Genomic DNA, 10491 nt, shown 5'->3' with positions numbered 1-10491 from the left:
TATACAAATTATTATTATTTTTTACCTTTATCAGAAAACTTTTGTGGGGGCGCCTGTGCAACTCATTAAATTTTATTGCTAGGCGTTTTCAAACATGTTCAATTGACTTCGAAAAGACTTTAATACTTTAATATTCCACGGACAGCATCGGAACATAGAGATACACATTTTTTTAATTAAGTGTACCTTTAAAAGTAATAGATATGTTAAAGGCAGTGCAATTTTTCTTCGCCGTTTAACTTTACCTGAGCTCCGCTTTATGTTGAGGAAAACAAACTTACCAGCAGGTATAATATCTTAGCGGCGTAATTAAAAACCATTTTAATTAGCGCTCCGCTCGTTTATCTATAAATTATTCCCGGTCCGAAGTTCCGCCGTACAACTTCTCCTTGCCCGGAACCGTTTAGTTAATGAAACTTATTCAGACAAGGAGGAAAGGAGACAAACAACCTACCGGATGCTGAGGGACTTATTGTATTAAATTAAGAACGAAGTCACGTAGTATTAAAGGCAACTTTTTAATCGCCGTATTCAACTGCCACTAGTTGCTGTCCGACTTTATTAAATAGCTGTGCTGAGGAAACAGTATTTCTCACGGCGATAAATAAGACTAGCGACGGCTGTCATCGACGGTGCAAGAAATTTATAGCTTTACAGACTTAAGACTGAAACCCCATTCCTTCTGTGAGAGGACCACAATATTCGTGTACATGTTGCTATATACAGGGCAATTAAAAAAAAATTGGGAATAGATAAATCATGGAAAATTACTGAAGTTGTAGTATTTTCAACCTTTACATCGCTGGACTATTGTAGTCTCTAGCGTCATTCGCGTTGTGCGCAATACTGAAATCCGATTTTAGTATTAACGTTCTTGCGATAGTGTTTACATTAGTTTTTCAAGTGTCAATCGTCTCCTTTTATCAAAACTTATTTCCTGTCAATAAATTGATCTGTCTAACCACAACACAAATTAACGTTAAATTATCTGCGATGCACAGACTTATTATATTTTCCAATTACCAGCTCAATATATCAACCTTGTGAAAGAGCATGTTAATGAAAAGCACTCTTACGAACTTACATAACTCCGTCTGCAATTCGGGAAGCATAAAACATTTATTATATCGCTCATTGCTTTAGAATTCATCGACAAAAGGTGCTATCCGAACTGAAATTAATTTTTCTTTGTAACTTTTTCGTAGTACTTCCGACTATTTGTCACTGTCATATTCCAGACGCTCTATTATATGTGCAATGCAAACGTGAAGCAAATGGGTTTAAATTTGAACTTATTAGGTCCTATTTGTGTTGGTAGTATTGTGATTTAAAGTTACATAATGCTTTATTATGAGCGCAAATGGATTTATTCAATCTGATGGAAAGTTTCGCGAGAAAATGTATTACAAACTTAACATAGAGGTTGTTTTGTAAGTGTTAAAATGTTGAGCCGCACTGGTGAAAACTTTGTTTGTTTCACTTCGGGGATACACTCCTAAAAAAATTATAAACCATTTATTAGGTGTATCAGTAGGTAGCGCAAATTGCTTTTACACATTTTCATCATTTTTAATCATCCGGCGCCGCAAAAATTAAATGTAAATATTTGCCGACCAGTTGGCCTGTTTCAAAATTAGTTCGACCGCGCCGGAAAGCTAATAACAATAAAGACTTCGTACTAATCTTAATCTCCTGAGAAATAGGAAATTTACGAAAGTCCGATGTTAAAGTAAAATAGAGCTAGTTATTTCGTAGAAAGATAAACGGAAAGGGTGGGTCAGACTTGTAAACTTATAAACTTAAATTCAAAATACAATCTCAATGATCGGGTTAAAATTAAATACAGTAATATTTCTATAGTGATACATTTTGACGACATTAATATAATACTGACCTTTGTCAATTATTAAAAATAAATCAGTTAAAAAAAGAGTAAGATTCGTATAGAGAAGCTTGTTGTGAAGTGTGTCACATGTAACAAATATGTTAATGGTACATCAGCTGAGTTATGTTAAAAATTATTAGTTGTCTATTGACTATCGTTAATTGTTATTAAGCATATATCTAAAATAATACATAGGGGAAGTCGGGGGAATGGGGGCCACCGGGGTAATGATAGCCACCTATTATCTCACAACCATGCATTTTTAAATCAATTTTACATAGTGCCGCCATCTATAAATTGGTAGTTCAACTGACTGACGCAGTTACAGCGAGCAATGACGACTTTAAGGCGTTGGTCAGGTGTTCAACTAAAACAGACATTGACTTTATTAGCAACCGTGAGTTCGGCGATTGTAAAACTTGTATGTCACTCAAGCTGCGCAGTTTCCAAAACAGCAACAAAAATTGTGTTTATCTGTTACCTTGAAGATTTCTAAAGGTGAGACTTTTTGCGATTAATGTTTTTCGTTTGGCATTATATATTGAAAATCATACATTTTGGGATTAAGATGGCCAGACATACAGGGGTAATGGTGGCCGGCCACCATTACCCCATGATTCTAAGTCATTACTTTTTTAGATGCCTAGACATCGTGAAAGAACGACTACAAAGGCCTCTTGGAACTCGGACAAACTAATGGCAGCAATAGCTGCTGTGAGGAGTGGTCGATCTGTTCGAGAGGTATCCACAGCTTTCGAAATTCCAAGAAGCATGATACAAGCAAGGATAAAAAACAATAATTACAAGGATCCATCACTAGGACGTTTGTCGATGTTCTCCAATGTTGAAGAAAAACAGCTAGCAGCACATGTCATCAGGTTATCTAAACTATTCTACGGAGTTCCAGACTATGCACAGGAAAATAATATAAAATGTCCTTTCAGTAACGAAAAAAAAAGTGCAGGAGACGATTGGCTCTCCGGTTTTTTGAAGCGACATCCGACTGTTTCGCTGAGAAAACCTGAGGCGACAAGTGTGAATAGAGTTACGGCATTTAATAAAGAGCAGGTGTATTTGTTTTTTAAGAATTTGGAACAAGTTGAGAACAAGATGAGACGGGTATTACAACGGTACAAAAACCAGGCAAGATTCTGGCTGAGAAAGGACTGAAGCAAGTCGGTTTCGTTACTAGTTGGGAAAGAGGTAAAAACACAACAGTGGTTTGTGCATTCAGTGCTTCGGGGTTCTATGTTCCTCCTCTATTCATCTTTGCGAGAAAGCGAATGAACTTGCTCCTCAAGAAAGGAGGTCCACCTGGGGCCGAGTATTGTTGCACTGATAGAGGTTGGATGACGGAGGAGATTTTCATACAATATTTGAGACATTTCAAGAAGGTTGTCAAACCAAGCTTGGAAGATCCGGTTCTTCTCATCATGGACAACCACAGTACTCACTGCACTCTTGAAGCTTATGAATTTTGTAAAGCCAATGGGATCATTTTGTTGACAATACCTCCACATACTTCCCACCGACTCCAACCACTAGACGTCACATTTTATGGCCCCCTTAAAACTGCTTACAACACAGAATGTAGTAAATATTTGAAATCACATCCACATGAGAAGATAACTCCATTCGAAGTCGCAGAACTATTTAATAATGCCTATATGAGGGTAGCTACTTTGGAAAAAGCTGCAAAAGGGTTTCAAGTAACCGGCATTTGGCCATATAATCCTGATATTTTCATCGAGGAAGACTTTGCAGCAGCCGACCTACATAACCCCTTTGATGAGCCCCAGCAATATACCGAAACACAGCACCGTGACCTACCGCCAGAAAACGAATTAACTTCAAGAATCCACTCAACTCCAACACCCCAACCAACTCTGGATGATCAATTCCCAGTGGTGGAGGTGACTAAGGAATCAAACAATAATATGGAAATATCGTTCGAAAAAAATTCGCCTTTACCAGGGCCATCACAACCTCGACGGCAGTCAATTAAACGGAAAACAAAACAAACGTCTCAAATCATAACAGCCACACCAAACAAAGATGTTTTAATAGAAAAAGCGAATAAGAAGCTAGCAAAGAAGACAACCAGGAAAGGAGCAAAGGAGGTCAAGAAAAGAATTTTTCTGGACGATGATGACGAAGAGGATAGTGGTGAAATGAAGAGAGCAAGATTGCCAAGAAATGTTGGGACTAGAAGATATAAGGATTCCAGTTCTGACGACGATGAAGAATCAAATGATGACGAAAATGAGGATCAGAATGTGATAGGTGACGACTTATGTCTTCTTTGTGGTGAATTCGGGAAGAATAGAGAAATATGGCTGAGATGTGTCATGTGCGGGAATTGGGCACACAAAGCTTGTGCTAATGTAGAGAACAAAATTTTTATTTGCGACTATTGTGCTTGAACTAAGTCAAAGTTACTACTTGGGGGGTAATGGTGACATATGGTCACCATTACCCCAACACGATGGGGTAATAACGGCCACCAGGGGTTTAAAAAAATAATATTGTTCGAGTTTTTGTTGTTTTTTTTTTAATTTGAAAATAAAATATTGAAAAGAACATTTTTGTCTTTCCGTTGTTAATATTTTATGACGATTAGTCGAAAACTACAAATTATGGAGTCAAAAATGCTTAGGAGGCCAACATTCCCCCGACTTCCCCTACATAATACATGCTATAATTATACACGAATTTCATTTGTTTTAATCCGGCTTCTTTTCTTATAAGTAAATTAAATAAACCAAGATGACGTCTAATGATGTCAATTGTAACATGTCTATTGGTGTCGATAATAAATTAGTTCTATTCATAAAAAATGTAATCAATATGGAGCGGGAGAAAAATTAGTCGAAGGTACTTAACACCCTTCATGTGGGAAATATAATTACTATTTTATTTGCATTAATTTGCAATTCTAATTACCTTTTATATTCCTAAAAACTGCGGGCACTAACTTTCAGGACAAACTTTTAATAATATTTCTAGATTTAATCTATTAGGTTCTGTACTATTTTTGAATATTCTACTTATAGGCTATTGATTATATTCCAAAAAACAAGGTTAAAAAGAACTATGACGTTTATTTTATTGCATGAATCGTTCAAAGGGTCATTTTAGATGAAAAAAACCGCGGAGTGCTATTAAATTAGAGGGTGGAAATTGGAGATAAGGGTGAAAATGCACCTCTTTCAGTTTTTTAATAGTAGCTCGAAACCGAAGCAAAATTTCGCTATAGTTCATAGGAAAAATTATTTAGAGAATTGAATTTCCCATTTAAAAAATTTAAAAGGAAAATTTTATGCAAAAAATCGTTAATAAGCAATTTGAAAAAAGCAAAAAATTCGATTTTTTGATTTTTTTTTTTACTTTTTTGCCTCTAGTTTTTTTTGAGTAAAGTTAGGTATAGACACAAAATTTAAAAGGAAAATTTTATGCAAAAAATCGTTAATAAACAATTTAAAAAAAAAAGCAAAAAATAAGATTTTTTGTTTTTTACTTTTTTGAATTGATTTTTTTTTGGAGTTATCCTCATTTACCTAATTTAGTATTAAATTTAAATTTAGTAAGGATATATGCATTATAACAAGATATACAACAAAATACTACAATTACTNAACACCCTTCATGTGGGAAATATAATTACTATTTTATTTGCATTAATTTGCAATTCTAATTACCTTTTATATTCCTAAAAACTGTGGGCACTAACTTTCAGGACAAACTTTTAATAATATTTCTAGATTTAATCTATTAGGTTCTGTACTATTTTTGAATGTTCTACTAATAGGCTATTGATTATATCCAAAAAAAACAAGGTTGAAACGAACTATGACGCTTATTTTATTGCATGAATCGTTCAAAGGGTCATTTTAGATGAAAAAAAACGCGAAGTGCTATTAAATTAGAGGGTGGAAATTGGAGATAAGGGTGTAAATGCACCTATTTCAGTTTTTTAATAGTAGCTCGAAAACGAAGCAAAATTTCGCTATAGTTCATAGGAAAAATTATTTAGAGAATTGAATTTCCCATTTAAAAAATTTAAAAGGAAAATTGTATGCAAAAAATTGTTAATAAGCAATTTGAAAAAAGCAAAAAATTTGATTTTTTGATTTTTTTTTATTTTTTGCCTCTAGTTTTTTTTTGAGTAAAGTTAGGTATAGACATTGCTTTATAGAAAAAAAGTAGATAAAATTTCCTTCAAAATAAGAGATTATAAAGTATTTTTGGATGAAAATTGACCGCTCCAACTTACAATTAGCCAATTTTTAGATTTTCGTCGCGTTTACCCTTATACCTACGTTTTAATTCTCATTTTTTTTTGCAAAAAGGAAGGAAATAAGACGTTCAAGAATTTTCATCACATGACTTGTTCGAAGGGTCATTAAAAATGAAAAAACCGTGGGGTGCTATTAAATTAGATTATTGAAATTGAAGATAGAGATGAAAATGCACTTTTGCAGTTTTTTAAATATAGCACGAAAACCAAGCAAAATTTCGGTCTAGTTCATAGAAAAAAATTTTCCACCGAAATGGCTTATTTAAAAAATTTTAAAGAAAAATTTTGTGCAAAAAATCGTTAATAAACAATTTAAAAAAAAGCAAAAAATAAGATTTTTTGTTTTTTACTTTTTTGAATTAATTTTTTTTTCGGAGTTATCCTCATTTACCTAATTTAGTATTAAATTTAAATTTAGTAAGGATATATGCATTATAACAAGATATACAACAAAATACTACAATTACTTTAGGCTCCAAAATGATTTTCTAACAACCGATACTAGTTATTATTTATTTACTTCTAAATTCTATTATTTCTTTAAAACCTGTGATATTTTGTTAATGAAAATATAATATAATATTAGATCAATTTACATTTTACTGTTACAATTACACCTCGGTGCGTTACAATTCCGGTGGCAATTAGATGTAATTTGTAACAAATCATAGCACTAGTTATTAAATCAATATTTTGGAAACGATTAAACTTAATTTAGCTAATTCTATATCAAATTTGGATATGTATGCAAAGTAATAAGATATATAAGAAAACACTTTAATTTAGACCCCAATAATCTGATATTTGTTAAAATCGATAATGATGTGGACGATTAAGGATTTTATAATTTTTATAACAATAATTTTAATAAGATTACTTTTTGTTGTTTATTGCTTATTGTTTATTGTCTAATGTCTATGGTTTATTGTTTATCGTTTAATGTTTATCACTTATCGTTAATTACTTATTGTTACCACTTCGAGTAATGCGAAATGTAGTTGAATTTTTAAAACCAACCTAGCTTTTGCATAAAAGCCAAACTTTTTTTTTAGCTTTTGCAGAAATGTAATATGACGATGGAAGATCATCTTTCTGTTGAAAATAATACCCAAATCTAAAATTTGTATTACTTCTGTTAATTATAATTTGTCAACAAAAAGACTGTTACAATTTAATATACAGGGTGATCCATTAACAGTACGGAGCGACTGTATATAGGTAAAAATCTATTAACAAATACGGCCAAAAGAAATTGATTTAAAATATTTTCAAGTCCAAGAAAAAATTAAATTGTAAAACTAGCTGGTATTTAAAAAAGTACTTGCTATGTTTTGAATTTTTTTGATAACTGCAATGTTTAATTTTTTTATTAATTCTAAATATCTGAGTAGTTATAAAGAGTATTGTTTCCATAACGATGTCCTATGAAAATAGACAAATGAAAAATTGTGTCAAACGATATGTGACAGCTCTTGCTTCGTGCAAAATTAATGTCATTTGTGTGAGAAAAGTACTTGTGTTCCATATGAAATTTCCAGGTAACTAACAAATTCCTAAAACACATATTTGGGGATTTACATGGACACAAGCCAACATAATAATATTCAGCCACATTCTGTAACGCCTAATCGAATAGAAATTCCATTATCTTCGACGAAATAACTAGAGACTTCTCAGTATTCTCGAAATGATTTTTAATAATCCATGAATTTCCGCTCCATGAAATCACAGAAATCGCCACTTATGTCTCTTGGCAAACATACAAAATGTTTTATTAAACTTATCGATGCAAATTTTATGCGACTAGTCTGTGAGGTCTCTGGGACAATCATTTCCACATTTAGAAACGGATTTTCGTCCAATATTTCATCGAGATTGACCCACTTCACGTCGTCAGAAATGACTGATAAAACAAGAGAATTTACTCCGGCTGTGCCTCGTTCCGGGGCATTAGTCCGGCACTTAAAACGTCGCCGCAATCTAAACGTCGCGTCAGCGTTATGAGGCTCTAAATCAAGAATTTACCTGAAGAGACAGCCAACATGGAGGCTGGCATCATGGGGCCACATTATTACATCTACTCTGGAACAATCGGGTCCCCACATCCCAAGCCTAGTTAAGTCCTGCGGTCCCGGGTCGGTACGCGACTTAGCGCCCTCTGTCGGACGGCCGTGCAGTTACAATGCGGCTAATGATATCGTGCCCGCCTTAGTTATGCATTTTAGAGTTACTGGCAATCTAAGATGTCGGTCCCTGGGGTCTGCGGCTAGCTGTGTGCATGAATAAGTATTAACCTATTACGATTAAATTGCCGTCCGGATTTATAAGCCGTTAATAATAATTATCATCGCATTTCTTACAGCTGAAGACCACCATTCAACCATTTTTCGTGGAAAGAAAGGCAAAAGAAAATGAGGGAGTTAGATTAATACGTGAATATCTCTGTACTGTACAGAGTTTTTATTTAGACCTAGTAAACTAGAATCCGAATGACAACACCAATATTTATCTTTAAAGGCTCACTTGATCATATTTTTAATGTAATATTCTCGAGAATGGAAGAAAACCTCAAATAGCTGAGAAAATTGAAACTGTAACCCCCATAATGCCTATATCGATGAAAATAGAATTTGATTTTCTATATGGTTTTTGTACCATTTTCCTTTCCTTTTGAATTTAAAAAGTTTTGTCGGTTTTAAGTTCTCAAAATGTAACATAAAAAATGGGACACTTGGTATAATTTTTTGCAGGTAATTTTGATAGTAGAAGGTAGAGCATCTTATGCTCTTTGTGTATTCCGAAAATCAAATGAAAGCTTCCAGAACGAAGAAAGATGTAGGGAATTTTTGAAATGCTTGCATCTGTCAAAATTTTTATGAAATAAACAAGGACTGCCAACATACAAATAATAAACTTTTATTTTTACGTCGTATTAATACTGTATTGTAACATATTAAAATACTTAAATTTATATTGATCATTGTCTATAGGGCGTTTTTGTCGATTTGTTATTTTCACGAACGGTGTTTTTCTCTTAAGTGTTTTTAAATGTATTTAACTTACATTTTCAGTAAAATGTGGTGTATTCGAGTGAATTATTGTGATTTATACGAATAGAGAAATGCACATACAGGGTAGGCCACTAGTATGAGAAAGTAAAATAACTCCCTTGTTATTTATAATACAGAAAAAAAGTTTATATAAAAGTTGTACAGAATCAAAAAAAAAACTAAAGGCAAAATTAATTTGAAACATAGGGCGATGAGTAAAAACAGGACACGCCAAATATTAAATTTTTTAAATGGAACACTGTATATTTTTAAACATATGAATTTCCGAGAAAATTCTGTATATGGCAATATAAACAGTTTAACATATTAGTGTGGGATTGCCAAGTTATGTAGAAAATTCTTTGAATTTTGGAAAATACATTACCTCGAAGAAGTTGAATTAATTTTCAACTACTAACACTTGGAGCAAAAATATTTGACAGAGTAATAGGCAAATGTTGGGCAAAGATTCCTATATTAGCTAATATCGATATTTTATACAAGGCATTTTTTATAATACAATCATTATAAGAAAGGTCAAACTTGATTTTCTAAAATTTTTGAAATAAAACACCCTTTATTTTATTGTTCTATTTTATTCACATATCAGTCCACTTCAACTTTTATTAAGTACGTTCTACACCTAAAGTTGTTAGTTTTTAACATTTCTGGAAAAACCTAATTTTTATTATTTTCGGTCGTATAAAATGGCTTTGGAAAAAACTGTTACATTGTGTCAACTTGTCAGTTCATAATTTATCATTCCATTTTCAGTTAATTTTATTAGTTAATATTTTTTATTTGTAGTATTCTATAAAATAATAAAAAATAAGTTTTTTCAGAAATGTGGTTATATCTTAAAAACTAACAGTTTTAGATATAGAACATGCTTAATAAAAGTTGAAGTGGACCGATATGTGAATAAAATAGAGTAATAAAATACAGGGTGTTCCATTTGAAAAATTTTAGAAAATCAAGTTTAAACTTTCTAAATGTGATCGTATTATAAAAAAGCCCCATATAAAATATCGATATTAGCTAATATGAGTATTTGCCTAACATTTGCCTATAACTCTATCAAATAATTTTGTTCCAAGTGTTAACAGTTGAAAGTTAATACAACTTCTTCGAGGTAATGTTTTTTCCAAAATTCTAAGAATTTTCTACATAACTTGGCAACCCCGCACTAAAATGACAAACTGTTTATATATATATAGAATTTTCTCGGAAATCCATACGTTTAAAAATATACAGGGTGT

At 32.5% G+C, this 10491-nt stretch overlaps 1 protein-coding gene across 1 annotated transcript; it reads left to right on the top strand.

Moving 5' to 3' along the window:
- The first annotated feature begins 3168 nt into the window (after positions 1-3168).
- LOC111691596 lies at positions 3169-4308 on the top strand. The gene has a single exon (XM_023454665.1). The coding sequence runs from the start codon at positions 3169-3171 to the stop codon at positions 4306-4308; it is 1140 nt and encodes a 379-aa protein (XP_023310433.1).
- The last annotated feature ends 6183 nt before the right edge of the window (positions 4309-10491 follow it).

Source organism: Anoplophora glabripennis, unplaced genomic scaffold (assembly GCF_000390285.2).
Source record: "Anoplophora glabripennis isolate ALB-LARVAE unplaced genomic scaffold, Agla_2.0 scaffold10, whole genome shotgun sequence".
In the NCBI taxonomy this organism is placed as follows: Eukaryota; Metazoa; Arthropoda; class Insecta; order Coleoptera; family Cerambycidae; genus Anoplophora; species Anoplophora glabripennis.
The sequence above is the reverse complement of the archived record's forward strand: the minus strand, read 5'-3'. Positions and strand labels throughout refer to the sequence as shown.

What these genes read in the sequence shown, in the direction of transcription:
- LOC111691596 (XM_023454665.1), top strand. Translation starts at nt 3,169, where the DNA reads ATGAACTTGCTCCTCAAGAAAGGAGGTCCACCTGGGGCCGAGTATTGT.